This window comes from Lonchura striata, unplaced genomic scaffold, assembly GCF_046129695.1.
Source record: "Lonchura striata isolate bLonStr1 unplaced genomic scaffold, bLonStr1.mat Scaffold_181, whole genome shotgun sequence".
NCBI lineage: Eukaryota > Metazoa > Chordata > Aves > Passeriformes > Estrildidae > Lonchura > Lonchura striata.
In genome coordinates, this window is record NW_027461116.1 from 162455 (window position 1) to 178314 (window position 15860).

At 47.0% G+C, this 15860-nt stretch overlaps 1 protein-coding gene across 1 annotated transcript; it reads left to right on the plus strand.

Moving 5' to 3' along the window:
- Positions 1-5789: 5789 nt before the first annotated feature.
- Positions 5790-6789, plus strand: LOC144248566 (olfactory receptor 14J1-like). The gene has a single exon (XM_077790665.1). The coding sequence runs from the start codon at positions 5815-5817 to the stop codon at positions 6787-6789; it is 975 nt and encodes a 324-aa protein (XP_077646791.1). The 5' UTR covers positions 5790-5814.
- Positions 6790-15860: the final 9071 nt, after the last annotated feature.

Below are 15860 nucleotides of genomic sequence, written 5' to 3' on the forward strand. Positions count from 1 at the left end.
CTGGAATTCCTCCTCCAAACTTCCTTATCTTGAAAGGATTGTTTATAGATGAAATATGCCAGGAGAGACAGATCTGGCTGCCTTGGCTACCCACAGGCCACCTCTTATTTGCCTTTCAAACAGTGGGACCATGTGCTTTTCTTTATTATGGGAAAAAAAACATCCATCTCAACCAGGTACCCATGGCCAAAATTGGGCATCTGCCTCCAGAATTCCCTATATCCAAGGATAGCTCCCTGACAGAAGCTGCCAGGACTGAGAAGTCTGGCTGGCCTTGACTTCCTGAGGGCTGGCACTCATGTGCCTCTGAAACACTGAGACTGTGCTTTCCTTCCTAATGAAAAGAATTCATCTTCCTGTCTAGGTGTCCACGGCTAAAACTGAGATTCCATCTCCAAAATGTCCTGTGTCCAAGGACAGCCCCTAGATGAAAGTTGTCAGGAGAGATAGGTCTGGCTGGCTTGGCCTAAGGCTGGCCACATCTCATCTTCTTCTAGAACACTTGGATTTTGTGCTTTTCTTTCCTATAGGAAAAAAAAATCCATCCTGAGCAGGTGTCCATGGCCAAAACTGGGATTCCACCTCCAAAACTCTGTACATCCATTGATTGCTCCCAGTGAAATCTGCCAGGACAGACAGATCTGGCTGCCCTTGGCCTCTTGGGGAAGCCTCTCATCTGCTTTCAAAACACTGGGGTCAGTGCTTTCCTTCCAATGAAAAAGAACCATCCTTCTTCTCAAGGTGTTCATAGTCAAAATTGAGATTCCTTCTCCCAAATTCCATATATCCAAGGATCTCTCACATGACAAAAACTGCCAGGACAAACAGGTCTGTCTGGCTTGGCCTCTCAAGAGCCACCTCTCTTCACTTCTGCCTTTGAAACACTGGGGCTCTGTCCTTTCCTTCCTATGGAAAAGAACTGTCCTTCTTATCTACGCAGAAATGGCTGAAACTGGGGTTCCACTTCCCAAATTCACTATATCCAAGGGTTGCTTTCAGACAAAAGCTACCAGGACAGAGAAGTCGGGCTGCCTTAGGCCTCTGATGGCCGCCATTTATCTGCCCCTCAGACACCGGTGTTCTGTGCTTTTCTTCCTATGGAAGAACCATCCTTCTACTACAGGTGTCCATGTCTGAAATTGGGATTCCACCTATAAAATTCCCTATATCCAAGGGTTGCTCCCAGTCAAAATCTGCCAGTACTGTCAAGTCTGGCTGGCCTTGGCCTCTGGTGGCTGCCCCTGCCACACTGGGGCTCGGTTCTTTCCGTCCCATGGAGATCACTGTGACACTGTGGGCACCTCATGGAACCAAGGGGATCATTGTGGTACCACTAGAGCCCATGGAACACTCTGGGGCCATGGTGACACCGCGGGGCTTCATGGGCCCAGAGACCATTATGACTCTATGGGGCCTGATGGAACCATGGAGACCATTCTGACCCTTCAGGGCCCCGTGTCACCAAGGGGGCATTGTGACACCTCAGAGTCTCCTGGAAGCAAGGTACCCCATGGAAGTGAGGGAACATAGAACAGGTCTGGCTGGCTTGGCCTCCCAGGGGCCACCTGACAGGTCTGGCTGATGTTGGAATGCCAAGGGCTGCTTCTCATCAGCTCCTGGAGCAAAGGGGCTATGTGCTTTCCTTGCTATAGAAAAGAACTGTCTGTGTTCAGATGCCCATTGCCAAAACTGGTTCTCTCCCTAAACAATTTCCTGTATGCAAGGGTATGTCTTAGGAAAGAACAGCCAGCTCTGGCTGCCCTTTCACTGTGGTGGTCACCTTTCATCTGTCCCTGAAACACTGGGGCTCTGTTCCTTCATTCCTGTGGAAAATAAATGGTCTTGTCCATGGTCCATGGCCAAAATTAGAATGTGGCCTCCTAAAGTCTGTATATCCAAGGATTGCTCCCAGACAAAAGTGGCCAGGACAGACAGGATGGGTTAGCCCCCTCCTCTGGTAATTTTCACAGACCATGAGCTTAATATTTTTATTAGAAAACACCTTGCAGAGGGCCCAGGGATCTCCCAATGAGAGGTTTTGGGGGCTTGGGCACATGACCACTACATATGGACAAGTTACAGAGGAGAAAGCCTGGCTGGGTCTCTGTCCCTTCTGGCCCCACAGAGGTGCCGAGGCCGGCCCAGCCCCGTCTTGGCCGTGGGGCCGGGCGGCTCCTGCCGTGGGGCCGGGCCCCTTCCCAGGGAGCCGCCAGGCGCCATCGGCTGCCGGGCAGAGCAGGGGAGGCCGCGGGGCCGAGGCCGGGCCATGGCTGCGGGTGCTGACATCTGGCCCTGCCGAGCCCTGCCCCGCCGCTAGCCCGGGCCCGGCCAGGATCCGCCGGGCCCCAGGAGCAGCCCCGGGCCGGGCCGGCTCGGCCAAGGCTCTGCCGCCCTTGGGCTTCACCCGCAGCCGGCGGGCAGGGCAGGAGAAGCCATCGGCCCCGGCCGTGCTGCTGCTGGGCTCTGGCCTGGCTGCTGAGATCCTGGCCCTGCCCCAGCGCGGCCCAGCCTGACACAGCCCCAGCGCAGCCGCTGCAGAAACCTCCATGGCAAAACAGCTCCGGCAGCAAGCACCGAGCCCGGCCGGGCTCACGGAACCATCTGCAGCCCCGGGAGATACTGACTCTGCCAGTGCTGCCATCCTCCCTCCCGTGAGAGAAAAGGACACAGGGCAGGCACACAGAGGAGCAACATGAACACACCGAGGGCAGGGAAGGGGAAGTTGAGTCCCAGATGGGAGGGATGAGGAGATGCCTTGATCTTGGGGTTGCAATCCTCTGCTAAAGCTGTGGAGAAGGATGTCATTGATACATCAGACTCTCTTTTTCCCTGTAAGGCATTGAAAACATAGAGAGATGACTTGTTTCAGCAAAGGCCTCCATGCTAAAGTAAGCAAATGTTGAAGTAGCTGTGATCCCATGAGAGGTTTGAACAGAGAAAGGGAGAACAGTGATGAGACCCTGTGCCCTCAGGGAGAGAAGACGACCTCTGTTCCCAAAGATGAAGATGATTTCAGAAAGAGATGAAGAGAACCGTTGCTCTTAAACAGCTCATTTCAAAATTAATACCCCATAAGCTGACAAGGGCCATAAGCACATCTGTGGGAAAAGGTGGGAGGGAGTTCATGATTGCAGATTTCTCCAGGCAGCTGCTATTTGTGGAAATGAAAAGCCATGAGATAACTGTTTTGTTGTGGAGAAGTCTCCATAACATTAACAAGAGGAACTTCTCTGCCTAAGTGCAGTGAAGAAAGACTATTTTAGAGGTGGTAAACTGACTGAAAATTTTAGGTTTTGTCTCTTTATATTGTCAGGTTGTATGGAGAGAGGAAGTGTTCTGAAAGTTTTGTTCTGATTCTTATTACACTTTCTTTAGTTATTGTTAATTCAATTTTATTTATAACCTTTTAAAATTTTGAAAACACTTTGCCTTTCTCCTAATCCTATCTCACAGCAGGAAATGAGTAAGTATATTCTAGTGAGTGCACTGGTAATTAGCCACCAATGAACCCACCACACTAATTGAAGCATTGGCTGAGAAATCTCAAAATGATGAACCAAAACCACTACAGAAACTTCCTGAAAAACTGCACAAGAGCAGAGAGAAATTGAGGCAGACCCATGGTTTGTCAGGACTTGCTTGATCCTAATGAGCCCAGTGGTGAATTTGGAGCTGAGTCCTGGAACCCCAGGGCCTGAGAGGAGATTCCACAAACCTTTCCCGGAGTCAAGGTCGAAGGAAAACCGCAAAGTGGTTGGAGTCTAAAGCATTAATGGGAACCACAAACGTCCATCTATACCACAGGCTCTTCATGGAGTCCTTGGAGGAAAGAACTGGAGGCCAGGATGGCACAAAAACCTCTCAGAGACTGAAAATGGCACAAAGAACTCTCACAGTGGAAAGGAAAATCCAAAGTACCTTGCAAAAGTTAAGAATCTCAAAGTATTTATGAGCCCCACTGAGTGTCAGTGCCAAGCTCTCAAGGGACTCATTAAAGCAGATAATTGGGGCCATGATTGCACAAACTTCTCACAGTCTGTAGCAAAAGGGGAACACCAAGTACCTTAATAAAACTGAAGTACCTTGAAGCATGAATGGGCCCCACTGTATGTTGTTTCTGAAAAAGCCTCTCCAGGGACTAATTAAAGCAGATAATTGGAGGCCATGATTGCACAAAGCTCTCAGAGACTCCAAGGCCAAAGGAAAAGGCAAAGTCCTTTGAAAAACCTGCAGTCCCTGGGATCATGAAGGAGCCCGCAGGGCCATTCCTGACCAAGGCTCCCCAGGGACTCCTTCCAGCAGATCCTTGAGGCCACTGGGATGTGGGCTCGGGGGGGATGCTGAGGGCAGGACCAGGGGCTGACAGTGCCCAGGCTGGCTGGGGCTGTGCCAGGAGGCCCCAGGGCCTCAGGACAAGGTGTCTCCTCACAGCCCTTGGTGGCACAGACCCTGCTGTGCCCCAGGGCACCAAGACTTGGCTTCTCTTTGTCCCCTCCTGTCATCAGTGCCTCCAGTTCTCTGCTCTGCCTGGGGCCTGGGGACACTTTCTCAGTCATGTCCCTCAGTGGGACCCATTAAAAGTCCAAGAAACTTTGGGGTTGGATTCTGACTTGGAGTTCTGGAGAGGTTTCTGCAGCTCCCTCTCAGGGCCTGATACTCAGGCCCTGAGCACAAAGCCCCAGAGGGTCATTAAAGTCCTTGTGCTGTGTTTGTGCTGCTGAGCTGGGCCGGGCTCCTGGCGCAGAGAGTGATCCTGGTAACCAAGCAGAGCTTCAAAAGCACATTTCTCTTGCTGAGCAGCTCTTCTGCCAGCCCAGCAGGGCTGGGGCACTGCCTGCAGCCACCCGGGCACAGCACAGAGGCACAGAGAGCTTCAATCAGTCAGGGCTGGGAAGGGGCTGAGAAGTGCCTGGGGCAGAATCACTGCCAGCCCTTGGCACAGGAACCTCTGGCTGCAGGACAATGCAGAGGCAGCTCCTGCAGTGATTTCCTAAAGCTGGAACAACCCAATGCCCACAAACCCTGTGAGTACATTCTCTGCTTGTCTCTTGTGCAGAGCAGCCAGGGGTGCCCAGGGCTGTCCTGCAGAGCAGGGTCCTGCAGCCCAGGGCGCTGTGCTGGGCCAGGGACTCTGCTGCCTGCCAGGGACAGCTCTCAGCCGGCCCTGGAGCTGCTCCCAGCGCTGGAGGCCAAAATCTGGGTGGTAGGAGACAGCTGGAAAGGGTTGGAAGTGTTCTCCTTGTGTGGTGTGATGAGGATGCTGCATTGTTCAGGACTGCTCCCAGCACGATACTTATCCCCAGAGCATTTCCAAGCAGATTATTCAGGGATCACAGCAAGGCAGGGGCTGCATAAATAGGAAAATTTGCCTTTTTTAATGTACTGCTATGTGTTGCCTGGATGTGAAATTTCTCTTACGTATTCATCTCTCAGTTCAGGTCGAAAAAAATAAAAAGGTTTTTTTCTCAGATCGGGATAAACAAGGCAGTGACAGAAATCAGCACAGGGCCCCTTAAAGGCAGCATCAGTGTCGCTTTCCCAGCCTCATCAGGGTTGTTCTGACATTGCCATCGGAACCGGCAGAGCCAGAGCTGCCCCTGGGCTGTGCCAGGTCTGGGAGGGGTCTGCAGGGCAGAGCTGAGCCCCCAGGGCTGGACTGGGCTCTTGCAGCTCTGGCAGGGCACAGCGCTGGGAACAGGGAAGCAGCTGCTGGCAGGGACAGCTCGGGGCACAAGACCCCGGGATAGGCAGTGAGGGGAAGTGCCCCCAAGCTGTGCTGGGATATTTAAAGTTCTCTCCAAACCCAGCTATTCCATGATTACTTTTATTACAGATCCCCATGCCAAGACAGGACATATGTCCAACAGCAGCTCCATCAGCCACTTCCTCCTGCTGGCACTGGCAGACACGCGGCAGCTGCAGCTCCTGCACTTCTGCCTCTTCCTGGGCATCTCCCTGGCTGCCCTCCTGGGCAACGGCCTCATCATCAGCGCCGTAGCCTGTGGCCACCACCTGCACACGCCCATGTTCTTCTTCCTGCTCAACCTGGCCCTCAGTGACCTGGGCTCCATCTGCACCACTGTCCCCAAAGCCATGCACAATTCCCTCTGGGACACCAGGAACATCTCCTACTCAGGATGTGCTGCACAGCTCCTTTTCTTTATTTTCTTCATCTCAGCAGAGTATTCCCTCCTGACCATCATGTGCTATGACCGCTACGTGTCCATCTGCAAACCCCTGCACTACGGGACCCTCCTGGGCAGCAGAGCTTGTGCCCACATGGCAGCAGCTGCCTGGGCCAGTGCCTTTCTCAATTCTCTGCTGCTCACAGCCAATACATTTTCCCTGCCCCTGTGCCATGGCAATGCCCTTGGCCAGTTCTTCTGTGAGGTGCCACCGATCCTCAAGCTCTCCTGCTCCAAATCTGACTTCAGGGAACGTGGGCTCATTGCATTTAGTTCCTGTTTAGGACTTGGATGTTTTGTGTTCATAGTTTTCTCCTATGTGCAGATCTTCAGGGCTGTGCTGAGGATCCCCTCTGAGCAGGGACGGCACAAAGCCTTTTCCACCTGCCTCCCTCACCTGGCTGTGGTCTCTCTGTTTGTCAGCACTGCAGTATTTGCCTACCTGAAACCCTCTTCCATCTCCTCTCGATCCATGGATCTTTCAGTGTCAGTTCTGTACTCGGTGGTGGCTCCAGCCCTGAACCCCCTCATCTACAGCCTGAGGAACCAGGAGCTCAAGGCTGCAGTGAGGAGACTGATGACTGGATGCTTTCACAAACATTAAACGGCTGGCCAATTTCTGCAAATCACTTGTAATAAAATTAATATTAGATACATCTTGCTGGTTTCATTTTGGAGGTCGTTTTTCCTTGTTTTACATATTAATGTTCTTAACAAATGTCATCGTCTGTGCCATTTCTGATTTTGTTTCTCTCCCCTTCCCTGTGGCCACAGACTGTGTCACTGAGGGGCTGCATCCTCTGTGGCTTTACAGGAACTAAAGGATCTCCCAGCAAAGTTTTCTGCAGAGATGTCCTTTTGTTGCCTTCTCTGGAGCTGCAGCAGCAATGTCTGTGTGCAGAGCTGGAGCAGATCAGTGCTGGCACAGCAGCTCTGCTCCTGCTGGCCACACCATTCCTGATCCAGGCCAGCAGCCATTGGCCTTCTTGGCCACCTGGGCACACTGCTGGCTCATGTCCAGCCTGCTGTCCATCAGCTCCTGCAGGTCCCTTTCTGCCTGGCTGCTCTCCAGCCACTCTGTCCCCAGCCTGTAGCACTGCATGGGTTGTTGTGGCCAAAGTGCAGGACCCGGCACTTGGACTTGTTAAACCTCACCTTGTTGGATTTGGTCCCTGGATCCAGCCTGTCCAGGGCCCTGTGCAGAGCCCTCCTACCCTCCAGCAGATCAACACTCCCAGACAACTTGGTGTCACCACGGTTCCATGAGTCCCCAGAGTGTCCCAATGGTCTCCATGATTCCATGAGGCCTCCCAGTGTCACAATGTCCCTTTGGTTCCATGGGACCCCTTGGTGTCACAAAGTCCCTTGAATCCTTGGGCCCTGCAGTGTCACAATGTCACCGTGATCCCCCAAGGCCCTGCAGTGTCACAGTGGATCCTTGGTTCCATGAGGTCTGGCAGGGCAGCAATGCTCTCCTTGTTCCCAGAGTGTCACAATGGCCTCTTGGTCCCAAGGGCCACCATGGTGTTAAATATGTTCCCTTAATTCTACAAGTCCTTGAGGAGCAGCACGGGCCCCTTGGTTCCATATATTTATAGATTGTATTAGAAGGTGCTGGGGATCAATATCAATTGGACATTGCTGATATCAATCAATAAACAGGAAAAGAAAACTTAACAGGACAAAATAATTCTCTCTGCATTGTTTTCAATATAGTATATTCACTTTGAATAAACTTCAGAAATCTGTCTAATTCACCACAGAGGAATTGAGGACATGAATTATTCCCATAGGTTTTTCTTGTTCAGGTATTTAGAACATATGTTTATGTGCCTTTTTCACGGAATTCCTGAACAGAGGAGCTCAAGAAAGAAGAGCCCTCTGGAGTAGTAAAATTCATCATCAACCTCCAAGTGGCTGAGGATGCATCCCCATCAGAGCAGGAATGAACAGAAATGGGCACAGCTTTGTGGCTGCCCCAGCTCTGGGATGGTGTTAGAGGGATGCCGCAGGAGACAAGACTCATGATATCATGATCATCAAGTCTCAGTTTATTGTGACAGATTACACAGTTTATATATGTTCGTTAATTAGCTCATACATATTGCAAAAGCCAAGCTCATGATTGGTTGCTATGTGACTTGTACTATTATCTTAAAACTATCTTTGTGAAAGATACATGCCTGTCTAGCTGGCCTTGCAGTTAGAACAGCTTAGTACTCCTTTGTTCTTCTCTATCTACTTCTACATACCAAGCAGTTTCAATATCCTGCTTTCTGCACACCATCTACTCTTCAGGGCCATGCGAACTTTGCAGCAGTCACGTAGCCCTCCCTATTTAGATTAATTTTACAGTATCATGTCCCTTGTCGTTCAACCATTCCTCTGTCAGGCTCTCTTCATCTGCCCCGTTTTCCTTTTGTACAAGAAGGTGTGCATTCAGCATTTTCTGCAAAAGCTGCTGCATCAAGCCTTGCAAGCAAGTAAACACACAGGGCAAAACAAGCAAAAGTATCACAATTATGCTTAGAACTATTATGCCATATTTGATAATGTCTCTTAACTATAGTCTGATCTCTAATCCTTTTAGCTATCTTTTTAAACCTAATCTATCTTCTACCTTTAACTGTTGAGTTAGCTCGGTCAATTTTCATATTTGCTTATGGATAGATGTAGAGTGATCAGATAAGTTCATACAGCACACTCCTTCAAATTCTTCACAACTATGACCTTGGGCTAGAAGAAGTAAATTAGTGGCAGCTGCTCTGTTTTGCAGAACTGCATGACAGATACTACTTATATTTGTGGCAAGCTCACTCAACATTTTAGATGGAATACTAATTTACCTTTTTGTCCAGTAGGCTAGGATTTTCAATTGTGTGAGAGCTTGCACTGAAGCAACTCGTGGGGTGAAAAATGAGGTTAGTATTACAGAAGTGCACCCCACTTCATATTTCTCATGTTTTTGATTGTTCTGTTTAACATGAAAGGAACAAACTTAATTCTAAATACAAACTATATTTATGATAAACTTAATGTTATGCTTTTGATTATCTAATTGATTGTCCCTCTTTTTCTTTTGCCATTGAAAAGCAATGGCAAAATGAACAGAAAAATCACAGGCATTACTAAAACTCATCAAAACTTAGCAAAAATGTCTATAACATAATTAAAAACACACTTATGAAAAAACTTAAAAGCTTACAATCTTCTGTGGGTGAAACACAAATCTTTGTACAATCCACTTTTGCTGTGCATCCTCTGATTTACTTGTGGAGAGATTAGTGTTCTCTTGAAATTGATAAGTTTAACATTCTTCAATGAAATCTATCCAGATTCTGCACCTGCTAAAACACAAACAAACTCAACACCCCCCACAGGGACTGGAGGGTCCTCTCTCAATTCTGTTTCCTAAAATTTGCATGAAGAAATGGAAATATCAACATCTTTATAATAAACATGAAAAAACATCAAGAACAAAACAATGCATATAGTAAAGAAACTAACAACAAAAAATCAATCAGATAATACACTATTAACATTACATATAAAATCACAGTTACCAAGTGCTACACTATCAAATTGTTATCCCAGAGTCTGCAGCAGCTGATAAACCTTAAAACAACAGAGATTTGGATAAAACATGTCCGGATCATGTTTCTCCAAAACTCCTTTTGAGGCTCAGCTGCCCTATATGGTCAAATTGTTAAGCCAAAGGGACTTGAATACTTTTTGATGCAGAAAACACCTGGGTCAATCACACCATCCACGTAGAGCCAGAGCTTGGCCAGAGCTCAAACTCTAATTGGAGGATATGTTTTAACACATTATAAAACAAAAGTCCTAGAAATAACAGTTATAAGTAAAAAACCTTATTATTAAAATTTTATCAAACTATTAAATAATTGAACCTGTTTAAAATCTCTTTCAAAACAAAAATTCTCTAAATACAACAAACCCTTTCTTCAGAAATCTGAAAATTTGAAGTCTGAAATTTTGAATTAAAATTTGGATGATGAATTTTTAAAGGAAGATGAATTGCAGCTGCATAAAAGATTGGATAAAGAAAACACATGAGTAGTTAAAAAATCAAAAACACAGGATCCTGAAAAAACATCTTGTAATCAATCACCTAAAGAGACAATAAAACATATGAAAACTGACTGTAAATACTATAACAACACCTTAATACCTTAATAATAATTCTTATCACAAAAATCAGACAACTCACATTTTATGATCAACCTATTAACAAGAAATGTTTAAAATAGTTTAAGACAATCCTTTTAAAGCACTCATATAACATTAGTAACAATCACTACTTATCGTTACTTACAAAAACTTAACAATCACTATTTATCTTATTATCTATAAAACTTAAAAATCACTATTACTTATATTATTATCTATAAAAACCCAAAGACGGAGATTACAAACTCAATACTAAAATTCCATCAGATGACATTTTCTCAACTCTTTGTTTGCAGAGACATTTTTGGTAATTAAATCATTACTAACATTTCTATCTTTATACAGTGATTTTTATCTATATCATATTTGAAATAACATTGATTCACATAATGTTCATCCTTCTTGGTATCTTGGAAAACACTCGGTCCTGCTGTACTTTTTCATTACGTCTTCTGACTCTTGTAAGAAATTGGGAAGATGCTGTTGAAATTTTTGCTGTAGTGTTGCGATCCCGCCACCGGCGGCGCTGCTGCTCTCGGCGTTGTCGCTGCCATGGCAACCAGGACTGTGCCGCCATCTCCGCCGCCATTGCTGGGCGCTGCGGGGCGATGAGGGGCGGCGCCGCCTCGCTCCCGTCCTTGTTGTGTCACCTTGTGGATGGGAGAAGAGACACCCCCGCCACGGCCGCGCCCCGCCTGCTCCGGCTCCAGCGCGGCTGAGCCCCAGGAACGCCCCTCTCCCCCCTTGCGCTGCTGCTCGGCAGCAAGGAGCCTTCCGTCTCTCGGCTGATGTCCGCTCCGCCCCGGGCTCGCCTCCGGCTCGGTGCTGGCCGGCCCCGCTCTGTCTGGCCCCGCGCCCGCTCCGTTCTACCTGATCCCCGTTCACACAAAGTGAATTTGGGATCCCAGTCCCGTTGCCATAAAGCAATTTGGATCTCAATTTCCAGCACCTCAATGCTACTAGTGTCTATGGGAGGTACAGGCATTTCAGAAGCAGAGATGGGAACGGGAAAATTTGTGAGAACCGGAGGGTTTGGCTCACTGGAGAGAAGCGAGGGTTTACATTCCTTATTTTTCTCCAGAGCTGTCCGTATCACTTCCACCGCCCTCTTTTCTGCCTGACACATTAACAATTCGTTATCAACCACACTCCAAAGTTTACTCATTTTCTTGCCCGGTTTATCCTCATCTAACACTAATTCCCACAACTTATCCCTATATCTTCTCCATTCTGAAAGTTCATGAACACTATGGGGGTTAATGAAAAAGCCGTAAGACTCAGCATGATGCAATAGCGAAGGGAGATCCTTATCTAAGTCAATCCCCCTAATCTGCCTTTTTCTAAGAGAAGCACTAAATAAATCATATGCTGCTTGCCTTTCCATGATTACGTCGGTACCGTTGCTGGCTCCTTCAGGCTTCGGCAGCACGTATCGGCTGAGCTCGCCGCTGCGGTCACTCAGGGCGCGGAGCAACGCGTTTCGGCTCTTTCGCCGTCCTTCCAGCTGCAGGACCCGAACCCCAACGCAGCACCTCTCTCGCCTTAGGCTCGGATCAGGTCCCTGCTTTCGGGAGCCAGTTGTTGGAGGGTGCCGCGGGGGACAAGACTCATGATATCATGATCATCAAGTCTCAGTTTATTGTAACAGATTACACAGTTTATATATGTTCGTTAATTAGCTCATACATATTGCAAAAGCCAAGCTCATGATTGGTTGCTACGTGACTTGTAATATTATCTTAAAAGTATCTTTGTGATCGATACTTGCCTGTCCAGCTGGCCTTGCAGTTAGAACAGCTTAGTACCCCTTTGTTCTCTATCTATTTCTACATACCAAGCAGTTTCAATATCCTGCTTTCTGCACACCATCTACTCTTCAGGGTCATGCAAACTTTGCAGCAGTCACGTAGCCCTCCCTATTTGGATTAATTTTACAGTATCATGTCCCCTGTTGTACAACCATTCCTCTGTCAGGCTCTCTTCACATCTCACCCCCCAGAAGATGTGTGGCTCATCCCGCACCTCTGTACCTGCCCCTAAAACATCAGTGTCTGTAACCCCATTGGCCCATGCCTTATCCCAGCCCACCTAGGAGCCCCTGGTAAGGGGGCTCCGAGAAGCCATGCGGCCGCTTGGAACCTCTTCCCGCTCTTGGAACTTCTCCCCTCTCTTAGAACTTCCTCCCCTCTTAGAACCTCTCCCTCCCCCCCTGGAGCTTCCCCTCTCATAAACCCTCCTTTTGTCTCTCCCCTCCCCTGCCCTCTTAAACCCGGCCACATGCTACGCCTGAGAGCACGAGGCTCGGACCTTCCTGCACCCCCAATAAACCTCTTTCCCCAAGAGCAACCTTCAGAGATCTCTGCCTCCCTCCACCCACACCGTGCTGGAGCGTGGTCATCCCGCATTTAGGTCCCTGGGCTATTTGTTTATTGAGTTGAAAAGACTAAAGTGGTTTCAGTGGTATAATATACACATCGCTTGTCAGGTTGAGATCAAAGCAGCTTTAGCTATAAGAGAATAGAAGATGTCTGCACTTGGCAAACTCTTATTTTTCCTCCACGTATGCTGTACATTCATCAAAGAGCATCTTCACAAGTCATACTTTCAGCTGTCAGCCACTCCTAAAACTCTTGCAGCTGCCTTCCTTTCTTCCTCAAAAAGATAGAATGGGGCTTTTTTCAGCCCCAGCCATCCTTCTCACTGTGCAGAGATAGGGACTGTGCAGTGCCATACAAGTTCCTCAGCCTGGGGACAGGTGCTCATTCTCTCCTGCCTCCAGTGGTGTGAGTAACAAACTTGCAAGCAGGAGACACTAACAGAAGCAGGTGTCTCTCACTTTTTTTCTTTTTCTCTCTTTTTTTTTTGTTGTCACTTTCCAGTATTCTGTGAGCAATAAAAATCCTTAAATATTTGCAGGGGAAACTAAATTTTTTGTTCTTGTTTTTGCTTGACTAAAAATCTGGGGGTTTGCCAAGATACAGATCAAACCAACAGCAATCACTGTCAGTGGTATTTTTTTCCATGTTGAAAAAGTTTAACAATTAAATTCCATCATTTACTCTGACATGTTGAGATATCAGTCACTATTGCATGGGCCAAGCACTTATTCTGGATTATATCTCCCAGTTATATAACCAAGTATTCCTTCAGTACGATGGTCTTTTTGCTAAAAGATTTGATGTTCCATAGAAGATGCAATTACTGTACAGAGTTTGTGCATAAAAAGAAAAATCCTCAATCTCTGACATATGTATAGAGCTGACAAAGGAAAGAAATTCAGTATCAGAGCTGGGTAAAATGGCTCATGGTTCAAGTGGTTGTTTTTAATGCTTTTAATAAAAAAATCCTCTGCTGTTGTTTTTAAATACATGTAGTCAAATCTGGAAATTTGAGCATAAGAACATAATGTAGCCACAGTAGGATAATGGACTGAAAAAAATAACCACTGAAAAGACTGAATAAAAAATAAACACTCCCCACTTTGTCCCCCAATTTTTCTGGAATTGTTTAAAGCTAAAAACTACAAAACCAAAATTTACAGAGCTATTTTTTCTGAAGTGTGGACTATACAGTAGTGATAATGAAAATGAGAACAAGCCTCCTGGGATGGTTGTGCTACTTTGCCCTGCCAGATACAGAAACATTTCTATACTTTAAGTATTTTATGTTGTTTTAAATTTTATTTCATTTCTAGGGAACAACAGTACCTCAGGTCATTTTGATGTCAGATTGTATTTCACATCATTTCTGTATGAGGTGCATTTATTTTCTTTGGATACTTCAGGAAAACATTATGAGGAGCCTGAAAATTGATTATATGAGCTGTGGTCAGGATGCAGCCTTACAGAAAAATCATGAGCACTAAACTTTCCTTGCCAGCAACAATTAAAATATGTAAACCAGTATTTTAAAGAATTTGAGTTGAATGGTGATGACTTTAAATGGCTTTTTAAAGATGGTGACAAAAGTACTTATGGGTATTTTCCCCTATACTCATACAATTCTGTGTCTTTAATGCACTGTAATCATAATAAATATTTCCAGAACTGAAGAAACAGAGCCTGAGAGCTTGTCCATCCTAGAAGTTTCTATTGTTCTCATAAATTTTTCTCTACAATTATCTCTTCTCTTGGAAACACTGTGACATAACCATGCTGCCATAATAAGCATAAGCAGTAGAAATCAAATTCAGAGCTACACAACTTATTTTACAAGGAGAACAGATAATGAAATGGTAAGTAGTGTCAATATACATTGTTAGGAAAATAAGGCCTTTTTGTTCATATAGAGTCTCTCATATTCACAGAATAGAGTTTTAATTAGAGTTTTTACTTGTCTGAACATGTTCTCATCTTGTCAGGCATTCCAGTGTCTATCTCATGCATTCCAGTGACTATCTCTCAAGGACGACTTCGTTACAAACTTTTTAGGGAGTTAAAACTGTTTTGAAAAAGCTGCTGCTAGGCACCCAAACACCTAAGCAAATAGATATGTTTCAAGGATAGTTCCGTTACAGACTTGGCAAAACATGTAAACGTGCCTAGAGATAACATTTCTTGTTTTTGAGGGAATTTCCAGGTCGCAGAGACAACCTTAAAGAAGACCACTGGCGCCACCAAGAGGCAGAGAACGACCACCTAACAACAGGGTGCGCCTGCGCAGAAGAGACACCGGAGCGTCACCAGAGCGTCACACATCCGGAAGAGACAACCCAATAAGTGGGGGGGAAACGGAGAGCTAGGCGCGGTAGTTGAAACGACTGCCGCCCAGCGCGCGCTGGTTTGCTTTCGCTTTCTGCTATTAATAAATCCTTTTAATTGGATTTGACAGCCTATTGTGCTCGTTTATAACAATTTGGTGCCGTGACTCGGATCGGGATCTGGGGAACCTCTCTCTGAGAGGGGCGCCACGATTCCGCTCCCTTGAGCGGACTCAGACCGGGGTTTTTACCCTCATCCCGACCGACGAACCTAAAAGCCTAGAGAGCGAAAGCAAAGAAAGGGAAGCGGGCCCAGGGTACCCCGTAATTTTTGTGCACAAAAGTCCGGACGAAGGCGCAGGACGCGTGAGTATAAAGGGGATCCGTTCGGGCGGGGTTCGGGATCCCGGAGTACGGCGAGTGTGTGTGTGTGTGAGAGGAGGACTGGCAGCCGGATTCTCCAAGCGAGTGTGGACCCTCAGTAGTGCGTTTTCCAGAGCCCGCGAGGGCCTGGGCCACGAACCAGGGGAAGCGATTGTGCTGTCGTGAGTGATTGAAGGTACTCCGGAGGACATGGGGCAGGGGAGAAGCAAGGATAAATCCCCCTCCCCGGTGGGGGTAAAACTTCCCCCAATTCCTAAGGAGAGTCCCTTAGGGTTTATGCTAAAAAATTGGGAGCACTTTCCAGGGGCACCTGAGAAGGATAAGGCAAAGATGATACACTATTGCATAGAAGTATGGGGAGGACAAGAGATTTCTAAAGGTGTGTTTTGGCCCATCTTTGG